The 21244-nt window shown below is 44.1% G+C and overlaps 1 protein-coding gene across 2 annotated transcripts in view; it reads left to right on the top strand.

Annotated features, from left to right (window-relative positions):
• Positions 1-4238: 4238 nt before the first annotated feature.
• LOC140219778 (diphthine methyl ester synthase-like) overlaps positions 4239-21244 on the top strand; it is a 42493-nt gene continuing 25487 nt past the window's right edge. For both annotated transcript variants that reach the window (XM_072289595.1, XM_072289594.1), the window contains exons 1-4: positions 4239-4436; positions 5010-5070; positions 7887-7950; positions 11393-11501. In XM_072289595.1, the coding sequence (XP_072145696.1) occupies positions 4302-4436; positions 5010-5070; positions 7887-7950; positions 11393-11501 (369 nt within the window). In that variant the 5' untranslated portion in view covers positions 4239-4301. The remainder of the gene's footprint in view (positions 4437-5009; positions 5071-7886; positions 7951-11392; positions 11502-21244) is intronic.

Here is a 21244-nt window from a genome sequence, read left to right on the forward strand (position 1 = left end):
TTATTAAGAAGAGTAAAACTCGTGTTATACGGGAAATCGCAGAATCTGAACCGATTTCTAGAAATGAACTTGAACTTTATTTCCATCATCGATGGAGGAGAGGAAAAAAAAAGCTGTGTAAGCATGGGGATGTGTCAACATGGCATCCATCACGCTGTCAGACAAATAGTTGGCATATTTACGAATGCGCAGATGATTACACCGGGCTCGGACAGCATGTATATATTCGTGATTCATTCACAATAAATGTTTTTGGAAGTTCAGCACCCATCCTTGTCCTCTCGTCTCCATCCGTGTCTTCTTGCGCTACCGCCTTTTCAAATTCTTAGGATATATCACGCACTTTCCACTGTGTGTTTTGCGGGGCAAGGAGTAGTATACGCGCGCCGGCGCGTTTCGGCGGCAGGAAGCCCGCTCCTCTCCCCAGCCCCGCTGTAACATGATCGCCGCCTGCACGGCATGAATGGTCCCCGCCTGCTCTCGCGCGACGTGTTGGTGGGGGGAGTGAGGGGGCTGTGTTCGTCTTTACATTCGGGGTCGCGGAAACCAGGCGGTTCGCTTGCCGCCGAACTCACAACTTTCTTTACCAGTTATCCAAGAAGAAGCTGAAAAAGAAAGAAAAAAAAGGCCAGAACAAGTTTCGTTCCCTCAGGCTCCGGAGAAAAGCATTCCGTCCGCAAGCAGCAGCGCGAGTTCGAAAAGAAAGGAGACTTCACAGTCTCGAGCAGCGCCGCGCCGTCCGTCACGAATCACCCGAAGAAGATGGCACATGCTCAGTATGAAGGATTAGACTGTATTGCGCGCAGCCAGTGGCACATAGCGAATGATAAATCATGAATCTGAACATAAAGCACTATTCCATTAAGAGGTCGGTGTGCTGTAGATATACATATGAGCCGAAATCATTCGTGTTAGATTTTTTATGAAGGAACGTATTTTTTGTTGCACCGAAGAGAAACGCGCTTACTGCGAGGATACAGTTGTCTGTTATGTATATGAGTGCCTAACAGAGCGCTTGCCAGCCCAACTGGAAAACCGGAAAGCGGCGTGCCGAGTGTCAAATCGGCAGCCCGCACCATGAGGGAAAACCTTGCATTGCTATTTGAAAATCGCCCACGCGGAAACTATGCGAGAAAACCTGGGCGAGCGCGAAGTGCTGCTGCAGAAGCGTGCAACAGAGAAAGTCTTGCTGGGACGCACTCGTAAAAAGGGATCCTCGAGCCTTTGGCAAACCATTTCTTGAAAGAAGAAACGAAAATTTAGAGAATGGGTAGTGGGACTCGGTGCCGTAGCAGATGAATTGCGCCGTCGTAGCAGCCAAATCATTTCTACTAAAAGGAAGAAAAGATTGGCTGAAAAGATTTCGAGATTGTGTTGCTGTAGGTGCAACACCGAAGTTATACTATTGATGCATTTACGTTTCACAGTCCCGTAGCAAAGCAGGAACAGAAAACCCCTGGCGCTCCCCAGTCATCTCCTGCAAAATGAAGACATCAGCACTTTTATTAGGGGAAGTTAATTCTTAGTATGTCGCATAACGTTTGCTTGGGCTATTTGGCTCATGGGAAACATCATGGCGTGAAAGACGAGGACACAGGGCTCATTTTGTTTCTAGTCCTCTTTTTTTCTTGCGCCACTGTTTTTTTGTTTCCAGCGGTTTCCACATAATATGCATTTTCCTAACCGTAGTTCTATTCTTGGTTCAATACAATTCGCGTTCGCCTTTTGGCAAATGCTCAGCGTGCGTTCAGTGTTATCACCTCGTCGCGCATGTTCTTCCGAAATTTTAAATTGTGAATTCATATCTGACCAATTCATGTTGAGTAAACAATATATCTGCGCCAGCTGTAGTAAATAGATGTTTAACTAGTTTTCTGACACTTTCTTTACATCAAATATCCAAAAGAGGAGGATACGAATAGTCTTGCCGTGATAAATGAAATATAAAAAATTCACTGTGGAGCAAGGCCTGCATTAGTTTTTCTGTTTGGGAATGAAAGCATCACCGCTCGGTACTGCCTGCTGAGCGGAATTCAAGGACTCCTAGCTCCACAGTCTAATAATTCGCATAAGTTAACTTCAGGCTGAGCATACGTATGTCCTGGTGCACTTGTCGTTCACACGAGTGAAAGCGCTATTAGTTGATGCATAAGGGAGCTTGAGGGAGGCAAAGAAAGATGCCAAGCATCGTAAAACGCGTCTCTTTTTAGTGGTGGCTGAATGCAGTGGGTGGGGAAGGCGCCTCTGTGTTGCAGCTCTTGGCGCGGAGGCGGAGAGTCCGGGTGGAAGAGGGGGGTGACGTTTCTGGAGAGGAGACGCTTGTGGGAGGGAGTAGGAGGAAAACTAGCAGTGCAGCGAACGTGGCAGCGCGCCGAGGGCAGCGCTAACAGAGCGATGCGATGTCTGGTCGCACTAACCGCTTCAGCGCTCCGCCCCAGAGATTCGTCGGCGCTCTATGATGGCATCTCGGAGGCTATGTTTAGGGCGGTAGGTACAAGTTTAATTTAGTGACGTTTGCTTTGTTAAACCCCAAATATTTCTAGAAGTTTAGTGTTTAAATTACAGTAAAAAAGAATTAGCGAAAATTCATAATATATACCACAGCCCACGTGAAATTCCGCATGTTTACAGAATTAATCCTTGCAAGCATCCCGAGAATTTCCCTTAAAGAAGCATGGCAGGTTAATTTACATATTTACGCGTACGACGAGTTTCATATTGCTTCAGAAAACGGTCCCACACACATATATCGCTGTTTCTGAACGCATTGCGCTATAATGCAGCTGTGTATATATGTAATAGTCACGAAAAGTATAAATTCTGTAAGCATAACAATGTATTGCCTTCACCTATAACAAATTTCCCTAGTGAGAATTTTATAAGTATAGACCGACAGACAGGAATTGATATAAAAATTAAATTATGCTACTCATCGGCCTCGGGCGTTGGTCCGACGCGTTGCCATCGTACCGAGCCGGCGACCAACTGGCGGGTCGGGAGTCAGTCTGACAGAGAGGTTGGCAAGACGCCCTCTGCCGACTGCCCGCCGGTAAAGGCGGCGGCCGTTGTCATACCGACCTCTCGCCAACCTTCGATGGCCAATATAGTCGTTTGACGATCATTTCCCGACGATCGGCCAAGCAGCGGCAGTTGGCCAAGGTTGCTTGGGATCCCCCTTAATCCAATCACTATAATCAATAATTAAATTCGCAAATCATTTAGCATCTATTATACACTGCTGGACATGCTTTGGTTCGTTTATGGCCTTCCTTGGATCGTGTGATATGTTCTGTACCTCGGAACACGGCCTTGGAACACGGAGGTCTAAGGCATTTGCTTTAAAAATTACGTTTTCTCTTCGCCAGCATGGAAACACATCAGGTTCGCCGCTCGAAGCCGAGATAGCACACGCTTTTCTCGCAAGCGACAAGCGCTAGCGAAGCCTGTTGTAATCAGAACAAACCCTGATTTATAAATCAGCTGCCCACATTTGAACTGTGCTGCTACTACGGCTTAATAAAAACAAAAAGCGCAGCAGCCCGGTTGCCAATGACGTGGAAACACGGCGGGCTACGAAGACCGGATGGTGCCGCGGCACCCACCTGCACTGCAGCGCTCCTAGCGGCAGCCGCCGGCATTCATTGCATCCGGTGCCACCCGGGAGGCCGCGGACGGCACACTAGCCAGTATATTCTAGGCACTATACTGGGTATGTAGGTTCAGGTTTATCATTGAAACAGGAAGTAAAACACGTTGTTGGGCTAGTTGGTGCATTGTATTAAGAAAAAAAAAACAGCAAAAAGGAAAGACGGACAGCTTCTTTCCTGGCTTCTCGTATGTTTCCTGTATGCGTCTGTTTTTGGCTGGTTTCTGAAAACAGGAAGTAGTCTACAGTGTCCAATTTTGCATACAATTATATCATTGTAGGTAACAAAAACAAATCTCGAAGGCTACGCTTTTGGTGGCTGCGTGCGTTGAAAGCGATTACGAAAGCTATAATGCGTCAGAGCCGCCATGCATTGACATTAATCTCAAAGGCTATGTTTTTCTGCCCTTAAGGCGCCGACAGCGTTAGCAGAAATTAATAACTCGAAAATCAGATACCGAATATTCCCAAAATAAGTAAATATTTTGCTGTGTAATAATACAATATTTTAAAAACCTATTTATGTTTGCGTAGATGCACGTTGAAGTGTTAGAACCTTGGCAAAGCAGAACGCTGCAGTGATCCAATCCAATCCAAACTCTAGCCATCGTCGTTAGTCTTTATTTTATGGGGTGGCCTTAAACTGCAGCAAAAGATGCTTTACCTCGTCGGCCTCGGCCTCGGAGATGTTCGAGACATAACTATCAAAGGTTTAGAGATAGTAAAAAAATGCTCGAAGGTGTACCTCGAATCGTACACATCGGTGCTGTCAGTCGGCTTGGCGCATCTAGTGAGTTTGTTCTCGTGTAAAATGTCGCTTCTTCAAGCGACTTTCAGTGAATTAATCAGTGGCGAAGGCTGCCTTCATGGTTCGCATTCTAGTGTGTGAAGTACTACGCCAGTGTTCTTACTACCCGCGGATAGTGACAATGGTTGCTTGCAATGTACTGAGTTGGGAGACACATGTTTGTGTTTGACTTCTAGGTTCTAAGTAATGATGAAGGCGGACGTGTAGTGTCACAATTTGTTCATTAAGGATGGCGATTACGATATACGAGAGAGCGCAAACGGCAGTATTACACTGCCTGCGGTACCATTCAGATGGGATCTGTCTGAAAACAGGTTGTTATGCGAGTGGGTTGTTGACGTTACATTACCCTTCGATATCATTTTTGTTCACCGCGAACGTGTATTCACCGTAATTACTACCATCTTTAAAACTATTCCAGTTTTGGCATCAAGTGTCGTAGAACGTCGTGTCCACCAATCTCAAGAATTTAGAGTTGAGGTTTAATTCGGTGTGTAAGTGCTGTTGTAATTAAATATTTTCTGACCATTGTGCTCACGAATCACTTTGTTCCAGGAAGAATTTTACGGAAAACAACTCATAGTCGCTGACCGCGAACTTGTGGAGCAAGGATGTGGTGCGTGCAATGTTTGAACTTATTCTTGGGTGTCGGTTACACGTCTTGTGGGTTGTGCAAGTACTCTTTCATTTATCGTGTTGTCAAATATTCCTATTGGAAATTAAAGCCAGCAGCATTTTGTTTCTCCGGAAAAAAAAAAACGCTATTTAAAGCTTCTGACATCTATGAGCATTTTGGAAAAGGTGTTCCTGGTAGAGCTCGTAATTCTCACAAAATATTTTCTGGGATGTGTATGTCAGACAGATCACCAACTGTGTCTTAAGATTAAGCCTTATGAACTGTTTAGATTGTTGAATCCGAACATATATAGATGACTGACATCCCTACTTTATTTTTAGTAATAAAATCTGCAGCACAGTACTGCGCCAGGTGTTATGGTGGGCCGAAATAATATCAAAGTACCCTGTCAACATCGCATAAGTATAATGGGATGCCAAACCAGTGTAGTCCTTTTGAAGCCAACGGTTAGGGCTTTTCGGCCGCGACTGAAGCGTCCCAGAAGGACTTGGATGTTAGAGGTTTTCTGTGTGCATGAAGAACATTCGCTAAGGTGGGCATGCACCAGCTCCCGCAAGCTGTAACCGCTTTTGGACAGACTAATTGTAAATTTCTATGGTGTGAGTAATTCGTACGAGGGGGAATCAGAAAGCCTTTGCCCCTATTTTTTATTAGCCAAAATAAGGTACATACAGGTAATTGCAAGTAAACGTACTATTCTACGTACCTTACACTGTTTCCACCTAGTCCCCACATCGGTTCAGACATTTGTCCCTTCACTAAATTTGAGATGCCGCTGTGGTAGAATGTACCACATTAGAAAATGTACTAGTAGAATATGTACTAGCTCACCAAGCTCTCAATTCTTTTGCAGAAATAAATTTGTTGTTACCTGGATGTACTTTTATATGCAATAATATTAAAGCTGAGGAATGATAAGAGTGCTCCCATTATGTTTCAAACCTATTTGATTGCAGCAGGCACATTCCACTTCATTTGAGCTGCCAATTTGTGTTTACATAAATGGTACTAAAACATGCTGAAAAGGAAAAAGTAAGAAGTTGGAATATGAGCATACTTCATATTTTTTTATCACTTAAATTAATAAGGCTGGCCAGTTAAGTTTTGGAAAAATATTCTGGACATCGTTACTTCGAATGTTGACACTTTGCAACATTAGTTACTAGTATACCGTGGTGCCTTGCATAATGAACTTGATTCATTCCATGGATGGGTTTGTTCTGGGAGATGTTCCAGTCTACAGGACACATTTTCTTATTGTTTCCTATGAGAAACCTATTGGTTTGTTTTCCAAATTTTTTTAACCATTCAAAAACTCTCCAAAGCATTGCAACACATCAGAAACAATTTGTCAATGTCTTTACTACGGAAGGAGGATATTCAAGCTTGAGGAATTGACACCCACCTTCACTTTCAGGGACACCTCTCAGTTCACTCAGAGTCGGTACTCCCTCAGCTAGATGGCACGAAAGACTTTGTTGTGTGTTTGGCCTGGCCTTTCAGATTGTGGCAACTCAGGCCCATACTGGACCTGGCAATTTTGGCAGCATTTCCTGCAACAACAAGAAGGCAAATGGCATGAAATCTGTGACATCACAGTGGTGTCACAGACTACAGTGATTCATAAATGGCACTCTTCCATGTGAGGAGTGTGCGGAGACTTTTGAAACAGCAATTTACCAGTATAGCCTGATCTCATGTTCTTGATAAAAGGGAAACTGACACAAAATTTTAGTATGTCACTATTCTTACTTCTTTAGGTAGCTGTCATCTCATTGATGATACAGTACCTTGATTCCTCAAAAACCCCTCGAATAATCACTTCCAGTACCTTTTAGTTGACCATTTCAAAATGTGCACCAAGTGCAGTGCGGCTCAAGCAGGAGACACTATTCATGTCACTGAAACTTAGGGGAGCAGCCTTGTGGTGGTGCATAGACACCGCCTAATTAGATAACTAGCCTTAATTAATTAATTAGCTTCTAAAGTATAACGATTAAATGAAAAGTATCGATGAGAAAATTGTCGAATAACATGAAAAACTCCCAATATGGCTTTCTATTGCTCAATACATGCTACGTAAAAGTGTTTTTCCGAGCGTGAAAGAAGCCCACAAATGCATGCAAAATTGCCACGCCGCTGGCCACTTGAGGCACTGTGCGTGTATTCGCGGGCTTCTTTCACGCTTGGGAAAACACTTTTATGTAGCACGTATTGAGCAACAGAAAGCTGTATCAGGAGCTTGTCATGTTGCTCTACGATTTTCTCATTTAGACTTTCATCTAATTATATTTGAGAAGTTAAATAATTATATTAGGACTAATTATGTAATTAAGTACCATTAAAAAAATAATCTGATTATCTCCAAGCAACGGCAAACAACATTACTTTGGTTCTGTCCAGCTACGTGGCATCTGCATATTTTTAAACTCTGGCTAAACTTAGCTGGGACACCCTGTATATGTATATATTAACAAGCCAGAAAGGAGCACTATCACATTTCTCAACGTTTCAGAAATTTTTAGTGTATGGAAATTGCATATCATTGCATAAACAAAGGGCTGCATATATTCAAGGGCAGCCTAATTTCATGCAGTTGTAGACATTGCTTCTAATTTACATGGGAAAGCTGTGTATAAATGAATAGCCATAATTTCATAGAGAAAGCTAAACAAGGTGTGCTCCCTCATAACTGCAACAGGCAACGTGTGCAGCTTCCTAGCTGTTTTTCTTTTCTTTGTCTCTGTTTCATGCTTATAGACAGTGAAAACAACTCTTCCATTGTTCACTTACAGCCGAAATGCTTGACGCTGCTGTGCAAGATGATGTGGCCTTTCTTGTCGTTGGTGATCCACTTGGGTATGTTCTCGTGTTACTTGGTGCAATATCTTGATTTTTTTTAAAATTTATGAAATGCGCTACATCACCAAGGGATAATTCAGTAGATTATTAAACAATTCAAAGGCCTTCGAGGTTTACGATATCAGGCTGGAGGCTGACTCAATGCTTGCCTCTGAGCATCCCGCACCTGCAGTGCACCAGCACAGCATGCCACCATTCAAGCCGCAGTAGTCCCCACAAGAGAAGCTATGGCTGTCAAAATGCCTCCTGCATATTCCATTTCCAAGGGTGCACAACTTTCGAGGGTTCGTTCCTGACTAATGCATCTGACCGGCAAGGAGCTCCAAACTTAACCACGTCACCCATGACCTGAAGAACCACTTGCAAGATAATTTTGCACGTTTGCAGACGCACGAAGTAACAACTTTTACTGTGTAGTGCACGGTGGTGCTCAGTCAAAGACCAATCTCCAAGTCGTATATCTCCGGTCATTTGAAACAGTATGTTGCAGTCAGGCTGTTAGTGTAGTCAATTATTTGGTTCTGCAGAGTCTATGCATTCTTCTTCAAGAACATGTAAAGGCACGAACTTTTCTTTTTTGTAGCGCCAACATGCTTTGGGTGAATTCCAACATTGTGGGCATGAGTTCTCATGCACAGGTAAGGTAAATGGGTCATGCAATACTTTCTTGACATGTTAGAGCCTTTTTTAATTGCTAAACATTGCTGCCATAAACATCTGAACACAATGTTACTCTTTGACATCCAGCTAACATTGCCCGAGGAGCTCTGTGTGGTTGATTTTAACATTTAGAAACTCCCACTTTACACTTGCCATCGTGGAGTAAACACAGTGGCTACTAGTCAAATTTCTTTAAACATCAGAACTAAAGCTTGCTGTATTACAGAAGCAAGCATGGGGAAATCTCATTATAGATAGGGACAATTCATGCTCTCCGTCAAAAAAAGGCCTGTAATGCCTGTGAGCTTAGACAGATGTTAAAGAACTACACTGAACCGGTTCAGATTGGTTAATATGCTTTCAAAATTGTATTTTCATTCCTTTGCTGGGAGATGGTTGATTGTTTCAAGAGAAGTGCAAGGCAAGTCAGTCGGTTGTTGTTTTTTCCACTTTCACATGGAAACCTTGACTCTGGTCCATCAATGTGATCACACTGATTTCGAAGTATTTTGTTGTATTTCAGGTGTTTTAGTTCAGAAATAACTCGAAGCTTGCTAGAGTGATCTTTTTTTAAAGTTTAAAGCAGGATCTGAATACGGAGCTTTCACAACATTAACGATCTTGCATCTGTGAACTGTATTTTTCTGGTGTGAGGATCCTAGGAAAAGCAAAGATAAAACTGTGTGGGAATTGTTAGAAGCTTCTCACATTCTAATTATTGGTCAAGACTGTGTCAGCCAAACCTCATTTTCTTTATATGATGCTGAAATGTGATAAGTTCTTTCCTTTGATAGTGTGTTCTACGCTTTGCCACCCCTTGTTATTGCGTGTTTGCATTGTACGTGTATATGTAGCGCAGTTTCTATCAAAGCAAACAGTTGTGAGTGTGGGGCCCATGTATCAATCTGCTCTTTCCTTTCGCTTGTTTTTCTATTCTGAGGTTTTGCACGACAACATTATGTCTTACTTTGCCGGGGACAGTCAAATAGCAGGTGGTATATGTCGTCGTAGCCACACGATCATGGAGAGGACCTAATTCAATATAGGACGTCCTTGGTGCAAGCATTTCTGAGGAGGAGACAATCTAAGAGGGTGTTGCGGAGCCTGAGTATCTAGCTGGTACTGCATTATAAGATTGATGGCTTTGGGCACTGCGAAACAGTTTAGCACACGCAGTTCATTCATGAGACCTTGTAAAATTCTCCATGTGTCCGACTGGGCTTCCAAAATTGCCGTGAGCTGTTCCTGCCAAAGCACCCACCATTTCATTTCCTTTAATCTCGCATTGAATTGGAACCTACTGGAATATCGCTTGTTAACCCGGCATCCTAAGCAAGGTCTTTTTAGGAGACCGTAGGCCAGACGCGCATCTAGTATTTGTCCTAGAGTAGTATTTTCAATATACGTCAGAGCCATCGAGGTATCAGCGACGACGACCCGCTTTCTTAGCATCTTTGACAGTTTGAAGCCGACGGCTGGTAAGATGGGGCTACAAGCTTTGATGTCATTGATGACAAAAGATGACTTAATTGGCAAGCATGTTTTTCGTGCAGCTTCGGAGTAGCAAATGAGCTTTCTCTGTGCCATCAGTGTACACGAGAACGTAGTCTTGGTATCTTTCAAACAGATTATGTTAAGCCAGCTGTATCGCTGCAATAGCTGGTATACTCGCTGTCTGACTTTTCGGGCTCCCCAGCGGTTGCAAAAACAACTGAAAAATTGGGCCATTCTAAAAAAGTTGAGTGCATGCTGTTTACAGCCCCCAAGGGCTCAAATTGCCACAGACATGTCCAAACTAGTAGATCAGAAGGCCAGTCTGTACAGTTATAGGGCATGTCGGTGCTTGTACTGTGGCAGGCGACGACGGGTGTGTGTGTAATTACAGCATACATACTCTATTTTTACTGCGAAGGCCTTCTATTGATGTTTCCATTGTTGGTGGTTCCAGAAGTCGCTGAGGGTGGTTTATTTTGATTGGAAACATTTTTCATTCTATACTTTTACCAACTATAACATATAATCCACTTATAACATGTTCAAGTGCCAAAAAAATTCCATTGCTATAACTGCTAATTGTTGTAGCCAGCTTGTGCAAACAAACAAAGAGGGGCCTGCCGACAAACATTTTAATTGGACGAAAAGAAGCACAGCCGCTTGACCCCACTTATAACTGGTTGGTGGAACCATGAAATTTTGTGTGTTCTACGGTAAGGTAAACCATCTGCTACAATGTTCCCCTAAACCTGGCTACTGGGTGTCTGCGCTGAAAGGAAAAAGAATGCAAGATGCTTAAAAAAGAAAATATAAGGGTGAGCCATCGCACCCACATTGTTTGCCACGCACACCACCCGGCACACCTTCGCCACACCTCGAGCGTCGTGCTCCTCTCACCCCTCTGACTCGTGTTTCGGAGGTGTAGAAAGGAGATGCGCACGAGGCTGGTGATGCAGAGAAGGGGTGCCGAGTGGTGTGCATGGCAAACAATGCGGGTGCGATGGCTTGCTTTCTTTTTTTTTTTGCCTTTAGGTGCAGACATCCAGTAGCCAGATTTAATTGTTATAAGCCATAATGTGGCATGGAAACATTGTAAGGGGTTTGTGTTACCATAGAATGCACAGAAAAATTCACGGTGTCATGGGTGCAAGTGTTACATTTGATATATTGCTAAAACTGGTATTGGTATAAGTGTGTTTGACTGTGTAGCTCAACCTAGTACACTAATCTTGATTAATGTCTCTTCAATGTTTGAGTTGACTCTTGGTTCAAATGCGACACACAGCGCTACGACCCACTCTGACCTGATGCTCCGTGCTCACGAGCTGGGTGTCCAGACTCAGATCGTGCACAATGCCTCCATCTTGACTGCAGTCGGCTGCTGTGGCCTTCAGGTGAGAAACCCTCTTGTGGTACGCATAACTGGCTCTTCACATTTCAGCAAAGTGCTCCTTGTACGTACCACTGGCACTTGAAATAGTACCTTGCTGGACTAAATTGCTTTTGTGTTCCTTAACCCTTTCGCTGTCACAGATGTACCGGTACGTCTTCATGCTTCCCCCCCACAGTGTCACTGACGTACCGGTACATTCTCTATCGTGCGTTCAAAATTTCGCGCTTGAGCGCAAAGCTGGCGCTCCTGAACTGGCTGCGCCATCTGTTGAATCTTTCTACAAGTTCATATTTTCGCCCCGCACTGTGTTGGTACATGTATTGAAGAGTACGGTGCGACTGCCACTCCCCCTTCTCTCTTTGCTGAGTGGCACGGTCACTCCGCGTTCGCTGGATCATGCGTCGCGCGCGTGTGGTTATGGGTTCAAGGGTTATTCTGCCATCTCCGCTGGGTTGAAGGTTCTTATTTTTCTTCTGTTGGTGTGTCTGCTACGGTGCGTCAAGTTCAGGGGCATGCGCCGTTGCCTTTCCGAAAAGAGACCGACACATGACTTGATTGCTGCTTTCGCTCTCTCGCCGCACCCTCGCTTCCGGCTTGCAGCAGTAAACGTAAAGCCCCTCAAACTTTGTTTTAGCCTTTTTCCATCTCCCTCTGTCTTCTTGATCACGCAATGCCCCATTTCTCTCCGTTGTGCGGGCAACTGAAAGCGCATCCTCCCTTCGTGCGGTTACTTTCGGATGGCTGAGCGTGCGGGACCTTCGCTTGCTCATTGAAGTGGTGGCTCTTCCGATTCAGAATACGAGCCGAGCTCGGATTCGGACTCGGGCAGCATCTCATCTGAGGAAGAGGCGAGTTCTGCATCGTCAGATTCGGATGTTGAACGGATGTCAGTCAGGCTGATGATGATGATGATGTTTACTAAGAACAGCTGCAGAACACTGAAATGTGCATATTCCATTGACTATGTTATTTGTATACCAATCATAAGCAAAAATAAATTGCTATGTTCATTCCCGGTTATGCTCGTTCCCTGAAACCAAGCCGACACTGGGGGTGCGTCACGGCCAGAAAGGTCCGACAGCGAAAGGGTTAAGGGGCCATAACATGGCTGTCCCGCTATTAGTTTATCATTTTAACTGAGAATAGGGGGGCCCAATATGAATATGGGAAACTCATCTTTGCCTGACTGCCGAGACGGATGCAAAAGTGAACCAATGCTCTTATCGCACGCATTGACCATGTAGAATATGCTTCACTTCATCACTCATCAGGGTTGCCAGACTGCTGTATCGTTCAATTTCGATATACGCTAATATTTTTGAGGGCATAGCTCAAAAGTGCATACTGAAGCCACAACTCGAACATCAAGAAGTATAATTGTGTTCTTACAATGGCTGTTGTCTATTCTATATCAGCACTGCCAGGTTGCTAGTTTGTTTCCATTTGCCAGATAATATTTTAACTGATTGTGGTAATCCTGTCGCTAGTTGACGGCATCCAGTTATGTCGGTGCTAGGAGGAGCACTCAAACATTGGTAAACAAATATTCGTGGCTGTACAGAGTTTACCAGTGTTGCTGCGTGGGAGTGCCTCATCGTATGGCCATCGAGGAACATACCCACAAAAAGAGCGGACACTCAAGCCGTTTCGCAGCTGAGCAAGTAAGGGTATGACCACCCACCAGGCGGCTTAGCAATTTGCGCTTCCACTTTACCTCAAAGGTAGATTGGTTATCATACATCTACGGGGTTACATCCACGCATCCCGTTTCCAGAGAGACGTTGATGCTGCGCCGGTCATGTGCCGTTAGTTGTGCCCACCCTGCTGGGCTTTTATTCCATGTGTCACCTTGCTCGTTTGGTGAGGGGTTTCCTTTTCTCTGCAGAGATAATTTTGCCATTTCTTGCATTAAGCACATTGTTAGCAGGACGTTTGTTATGCTGGGTGAGCATATTTTGGGTGTGTATCATAGCATCTCAGCTGTGGCACCCGTTTACCATGCAGCCACCCATTTGTTTTTGTACCTAATCTTTTCCAGAATAACATTTGCATCACTTCCCATGTGTAATTTTCCAAAATTCACTTGCAAGACCATCGGTTTAAAGCAGAGAACTTGTTGTATGTGGCTTACCCGTACCATCACACAAACGTTTCATTTGGCATGGTTCGAGCAGTGTAATGCATATTTGGGATTGTTTTGTGAATGATCTTCACCTTGCTGCATGCGCCTGGCCCGGTTCGCAAGTGCTACTTTTAATTGACGCGTTGCTTGTCATTGCTCAAACATTCTTCTTTAGTTTATGTATTTATCAAGTGTGTCAGCCAGTATTTTTTCTGTCCAAATCTATATGTAAACAAGAAAAAAATACTTTTTTGTATGGCACCACTGCTTCCTATGTGTGCAATTGAGAAAGGCGGCTAAGAAACGGTGAAAGAATTGCAATATAGAGAGCCCTGATTGCAACATTTTTCCAGTCTGCGTGAGATGATTCAGCCTTGCAGGTTCTTTGAAAAGATTGGCGGCTTTTCCAGTAAAGTGTTGGTGATCCGCGTGTTCATTATGCACATTTGCACGGCACGCTTCAAAATGAAATATTAAAGCTCTTGCACCCCGCTAGAGACGACGTATTGAACATTTTTGCAGCCAAAGGTAAACCAGAATCTAAAGCATTGTTATCGAGACCGAAACCAAAACAGAGCTAAACCACGGCTCTAAAATCTTGGAAGACAAAATTAGCGGTCTGAGCAGCCGCTCAGGGCGCTGGCGGCAGTGCCGTAACTGGGCCGCAGGGCCCTGCAGGAGTGTCCGCTCTTTACCAATGCATCTCTCTATGGTATGCTGAAGAAAAACAAGTATTTTATCTACTGCTGCCACTCCAAATTGAACTTTGTGACTCTCTGGCACCCAGGGTCGCCACGTTGGTTGCCAAAAATTCTTCCAGAAAGGTTCCTAAAATTCGCCAATATCCTCAAATTTTTCTACCTAAACCTCCAAATTATTCGCTAGCATACGTATTTGTTAAAAAAACCTTAAGTAAAAGAAAATAAATACTAAATAGCAAGAAAATCTGGCAGTCACGAGAGTTAACACATTAAAGTTTAATGAAAGTAAGTGTAAATAATTACAAATGAGAGCAAAAGCTGCACTGCCTGAACAACTATAGAATTCAAATGGTGGCTGAGCTCATGTTGGACATCAGCACTGAGTAGAAGAAAATGTCACATTCTTGCAGAAATATGCAAGGTGGTGTGGTAACTTTTTTTCCTGTATGTATCTTTTCTCTATGACCACAGTGCTTCTGTTTTTTTGGCACAGGCACATATGCATGGAACTGTCAAAACATGATTGCTAGTTCGTTGTCGTCAGTATGTGGGCCCTGGTCTCCCACTTGGCAGACCAGATGTTCTGATCGCCTTGCAGCATTGGTTGAATTTAACGACTCACTCGCTTTTTGTAGGCATTGTGGGAGGCCGAGTCACTCAATTTGTGGGAGGCTGCGTGAAGAGGTAGCCACCGTAGCCGCAATTTATTTACGCCAACCACCCATGGTGCCGCAGGATCTCGGGAACGGCCAATACCATGTGAGGCGTCTTCTTCACCGACTCTGGAGGCGATAGTTGTGCCGCTACAGCGTCATGAGTGCAGTTAGTGAGCCGGATAACTCTCTCTGGAAGCTTGTAGTCAAAACACCCCTTTTCTGTGCGTTTTCAACGCAGCTCTGATGACCATGATATGCAACTGTGCTGGGGGCAATCTTCTTTGGAGCTTTGTCTTAAACGAATTCATGTGGTTGAACTGTTGTTCAGCTTCAGCTTTCTAGTTTGGCTACAGTACAGCATTGAGGTGGTGAAGTCTGCTAGAATGGGTTTTCAACCATTTATTTCACACCAGAAGTTCTGTGTCCTTGATGCACTCACTACAGTCGTGATGCTCGTTCATTTGCTTTCTGTGACACCAATTCTTGTATAAGGTGAGGCGTGACCAAGTTTAGTTTCAGATAAGCTGCACACGCTTATCGTCCAAATCAAAACTTTTTAATGAGAGCTAACCACCCGCGATTCCACATTTTTTCAAGTTGGCTTATAATCCAGTATCATGTGCTCAAATTTGCTAGAAATGCGTTGCTAAAGGTTAGCTTATATTTCAGTAAAAAGTCTCCAAATGCCTACTTTTTCCATTAAAAGGACACAGAGTCGAGTAGATCTAGCAGATAATCCGTTAGGGTGGCAACACTGGTGGCAACATGCAGTTCACAGCCGTATGTGCTAATCACTTGGTTGCCACACAACTCTTTCGTTTCACAGCTTGTCCAATGTTTCTGCCATGCGCAGCACAGACTCGAAGAATGGTTGTGTGTGGGCATGCATTTCAGAGGGAACAGCAGGCAGTATTCATAGTGTTGCTTTACAATTCAGCAGTCATCCTATATCTTTGTCTCTCTTGCAAAAAAGGGAAGAGAGAAAAGAAATGAGGAAGAACATATCCAGTCATGTTCCATATGAGCTAACTACATCATAGCAGCCGCATACTGATGCCAATAACGTTCTGGTCATGTCTGTATTGCAAAAAAAAAAAAAGCAGGCTACACGTGAATGCGAACATAGTGCAATCTTATGAGAAAGAAATCAATGTGTTATAGTCTGGCTGTCGGCACTACAGTCGTTCACAAATCAGGTAAAAAAAGGTAACCTCTGAGGGCACTCTCCCATTTTTTTTTGCCTTGCGAGGACCAACATGTGTTTATGGACATAGCCTTTTGTATTTTTATGCACTAAACACAAAAAATGTAGCATGGCAAAACAAGCCTATTCTTGGCAAAACTATTAGTAAGAATTTTTATTGATAAGTTTAGCCCTTGCTTATGATTTACCGCTTTAGTAAGTGGTGTGGGAAATATGGATAAAATGTGCATGTTCTTGTTAAGCATCTGCGACATCTGCTATTACGTCTGCGACATCATTCATCATGTGTGTAGCGTGCAGTGGCATCGCACCTGGTTACAACAACACAATCATGTAAGGCCTCATGTTTCAAAACCATTTCTTAGATTACAACTGGAGAAAATTGCAGAATGCACCCGTAGCATATTGACACGTGTACTTATATTTAACTGGCGACCACATACGCCGGCTAACAAATGTTATCGCACAGCGCTGGACGCGTCTGCATGTATCCGAAGTTTCTGGAAAGTTATCGATGCTTCTATCCGCTGTCTGTTGTCGCCGAACCTTGTGTTATCTGATTTCATCGCGTGACTCGAATGTTGTAGAACTTTGTGGAAGGCATGCGGGTCCCAGCGATTAGTCTGGAACATTCGATGGCTGCTGTATAAAAACCGACGCACTTGACCCGCTGAGCAGATTTTCGACGATCGCCGAGCGTGTTCGCCGCTATCGTTGCGCTATAAGTGTAGCCTGTTTTGTGGGCACAGGTTCGCCCAATAAAAGTTAGTTTTCTTGTTCACAGTATTGCTACTGTGTTCTTTCTTCAACGTCACCACCACGTGACAATATAAAGCCTCTTGTGCAGAAGCCACTTTTTTATTATGTTTAAAGGGGGAAGTGGGTATTCTGACCTTCATTAAGACCCCCTTTACCGCATTTAATGAAACTGCACAGTCTTGCTAAGTTTTTATGCTGATTCCAAATATGCAATTGTTTTAAAAATATGCCAATTAGTTCTAATGTTAACTAAATAATTAATGTTTCTGGGAACAATGGATCAACATCTACTCATCAAAATCTTGCTTTACGGTACATAGCTGTATACTAGGAACTATACGCTTCACAATGGTAGGAATAGTTTTTTGGTATAACAATTATTAACAATTATACAGCACATCCAAGCTTCTTGTTCAAAATGGGTTCAAAGTGGCTGTTCAATGTACGGACAATAAAAAAATATTGAAACTGAGATACAAAAATCTGGTCCTACCATTGTGTGCATTATTCATGTAGCTCAGTACTGCAACAAAAATTACAATTCTAGGTGCCTCGATTACTGCGAAATCGCTCCCTGAAGGATGCAAATATTAAAAAATTAATGTTTTGAGAAAACGCAAGAAAACAGACAAGCTCGTTTTTATTCAAATATAACAAACGTTATTGATATATCCACATATCTAAATGGTCAGTAGCCGCAAGGGATGTAATCTGTCTGCGTACAGCTAGCTAAATGGGGTTTTTTGAGGGCTTGTTTCAGATTTTCTGCAGATGCACGCTTCGGGTTGATGCTGCTGCTCGCCGGTTATCTTTCTCGGACATTCTCATGCTGTTCGGTAGCCTCGGTTTCAAATGAAGCTCCTGGAGTACGGCAGATGAAGCTGTCTTGTTCCCCGAATTAAATTTATTACTGCCTCAGCCACAGCAGCTTCAACAGCAGAAAGTCAGGCATGCTGTTCCTTAGGTGCCAATGCCCAAATCTTGGAATGTAAGCATTCATTATTGTTTTGGGTCCTGCTGCGCTGGCACCTTCGGAGCAATTTTTCTTCTGAGAGGCGCTCATACATTGGTAGAAAGGCTTGACAAACATGGAGAGGCAAATTATATCGATTCTTTGGGATGGGCTCATTTTTTGCTTGTGCAGCATTCTGACGGCACCAAGAGTCCGGACCAGATGGGCAAAGACTGTGGTTTGTAACCTTGATGTGATGTAATGGTATGTTGCCATCGCAGCCTTTTGCATAGCCTTCACATCCCCTTTGTTGGACTTTAATGCCCATCCATAGCAGGCACTGAGTTTGGTGATTGGGTCGCCCGTCAATTTTCCTTTGCCACGAAGTGTTTCAGGAGCAGAGCACTTGTGTTTGGCAATGAGAGTGCACAAAGCAGTCCCCATCCTTTTTTGGACGTGATTCACAGAATCTTCCTTCTCGACTTTCGCAAAGCCATACACTTTGGCCTGTCTGAGAGCAAGAAATACGCGACTATCACCATCTGAGAGTACTGTGGTGTACCTCAGTTTGTGCAGCTGAAGTGACCTCTGGAATAGTATAAGTGCCGCTTCAACATCCATCTCCCCCTGCTTTTCTTTCTGTATTTTTTTGGCACATATGGCTTGCCTTCCAATCTTGGTAGTCCAGGTCACCAGGTTTCGGGCCACGCACACACCCAGCCCAGAAGTTGCTTATGACAACGAAGTCAAGCACAAGTCTGGAGAACAGTTCGATGACTGTACCTACTCTGATGTGCGACTAATGGCTGCACGTCATCCACGAGCCATCGTAGGATACCGCTATATTCCCGGAGTTCACAAGTTTCAAGTCATTATACAATGACTTCACTGATAGTGCACATGCGGCCCTCAGCTTTTGGGCAGCAGATGACAATGCCAGCGCCAGCTTCTGCTTGAGATAGCCTTGCCACGTTTTTGTTATGAAGGCCACGGTGCGAGATATTCATTGCAGAAAAAGCGCCGTGCATCGCTGTTTGTCGATTTCCAGTGCTAATCATCGCACGAGCGGTGAGAATGTTTAGTGTGAAGGGGTTGACCATTTTGTTGTTTTTCATGCGCGGCGAGCTCCACTCGAAAACAACATCGCCGCAGTTTTCACAGATGGCAAGAAGCTTGGTGGCAAGACCATATTCTCGCTCCTCTGAGTCAAAAGTGATGGAGCCACCACAGAGACTGCACTGATAACCTAAAGGCGTGACTCCATCTCCGCCGGCCTGCCCGCACCGTCATTGACGCTCATACACATGTCCAATTTCCGCTTCGTTGCTAAAGTTTTCGCCAGCTGTTGGAGGTTTTCCCCTGCTTGCTTCTGTCGTTAGAGCGATTCCGCTGGCTGCACCATCTTTGTGTCGTGCCAAACTCTGCTCCTGCGATCACTATCAGCCGGCGATGTCGTTAGGCCTGGCTCGCTCTCGCCAGGTCCATTGCATCTCGCGTCACAGCCATCGCTTGAAACTGCCGGCGGGTGGTCTTCGCTGTGTTTTTCGGCAGGGTCGGAGCACTTTTTTGAAGTTGTAGCGCGCTCGCTTTCTTTTCTTGCCAAGCTTGTTTTGAGTGGCGAACTCCTGACATTCCGACATCACTACATGCTACGCTAGCGGCTTTCAAAATGGTGTCACGGTTCAGTTTTCAAGCGCGTCTGCGCACCGCAGCAGACGACGGCCACCTAAGCCAATCGCAGGACTTTATTTAGTCACGTGCGCTGAATGGGCGAATGGGGTCACACGCTGGGACTTTCTTTGGTGCGGTATTTCTAATAAGCGAATAGGGGGACCAACGAAAATGTGGCAGGAAATTGAAGAACAGAAGTCATGCTTTCCAACACGACCAAGATGGCCGCGACAGCATATATCATTCAGCAGCGGCGTGGCATGAAAAAAGCCCCCTTTTTATGCTTCTTTCTGTCAAAATATAGCTTGCCGCGGTTACATAAATTGATATTGCGGCTAAAATATTGATCCATAACGTGGGAAACTTGTTCAGAACATGCGACAGTGTATGTATATTATGCAAATACCACTTAAAAAAAACAATTTTTTTCGCGATTTTTTGGTCTCCGACCTATGTCCCCGCTTAAGGGGAATCATGGAGAATGGCCTTGTCAGAAAGAAAATGGCATCGTCGAAAGTTGAATTTAGTGCATTTTATTAAACTGAGGCCATTATTCTAATATTAAACTAGTATTTACTTGCAGCAATAAGCGAGGTGGAGAAAACCTTTAGTATAACACGAGGAGAAGCTATGGACTGGGAAATTACTAGCGGAACAGAAATTGATACTTTTAATGTTAAGGAACAAAAAGACAATGGTGCGGATTAGTGAGCAGAGCTGAATAGATGATGCGTTGTTGCTTTATCCTTTGTGTCGTAGCTCCATCCTTGCGTTGTTGCTCCATCTGATATGGAGCAGTATCGACATCGGTACGTTGCCGTTTGCGACGGAAAGCTGCCCGCTGCACTCACTGGCACTTCCCTAAATTAAATGCGACTACGAACTTGGGTGCATTTTTACGTATTGTCATGCAGACTCATTATTTAGCTTCCGAGGTGCACTGTTTGCCTCGTATCCCAAATGGGCAAGCGTAGGCCTCTCAATACAGCAGCAGCTGTCTATACTGGCATCAGCGTTCTCGCAAAAAAACCTACACATTGTCACAAAGTCCTGATCTATGTCCACTTAACATAACATATTGTGTGCATGAAGGGAATACGAAGAATGATAAGTAGGCAGCATAACAACGCTCCCATACTACGGTCAATCTCCCACTCGCTATTTTCGAAGATGTGTGGTCGCTTATATCAGTGTGAATCAGAGTGATGCAACGGTGCCTACATGCACAAAATCTACCTGTTTTGATATGTTCTGACATTAATTGATGTCACCGATGAGCGGCTATAGCATTGTACCTCAAGCGAATGAAGACTGGTTGCTGTACCTGCCGATGTAAACAAGTGCATCGTTCGGTGCTTTGGACTGTCAGTGGCGTTCTTGCGAGATACAAACGTGGAAAGTCGTGCTCCACATCTTATAGTGAACATGCGAAGCGCTTTCGTGAGAAGGGGTAAAACACCTAAAATAGCAAGCAGCTCAACAAAGCAAAAATAGAAAAAAAAATTGCTTTTTGGTCTTCGACCATGCCCTTGGAAGACATGTGATTGTAAAAGTACTCCAAAGGGGTACCTGCTTCGAGCAAGTTTATTCTGGAGCAGGCAACATCGGCAAAAGCAAAGTTGATGAAAAGGTCACTGCTATCTAAAAGCTAAGGTGGTGCTATTCAGTTTGCTGCTGCT

This window comes from Dermacentor andersoni, chromosome 8 (genome assembly GCF_023375885.2).
Source record: "Dermacentor andersoni chromosome 8, qqDerAnde1_hic_scaffold, whole genome shotgun sequence".
NCBI classification, from domain to species: Eukaryota; Metazoa; Arthropoda; class Arachnida; order Ixodida; family Ixodidae; genus Dermacentor; species Dermacentor andersoni.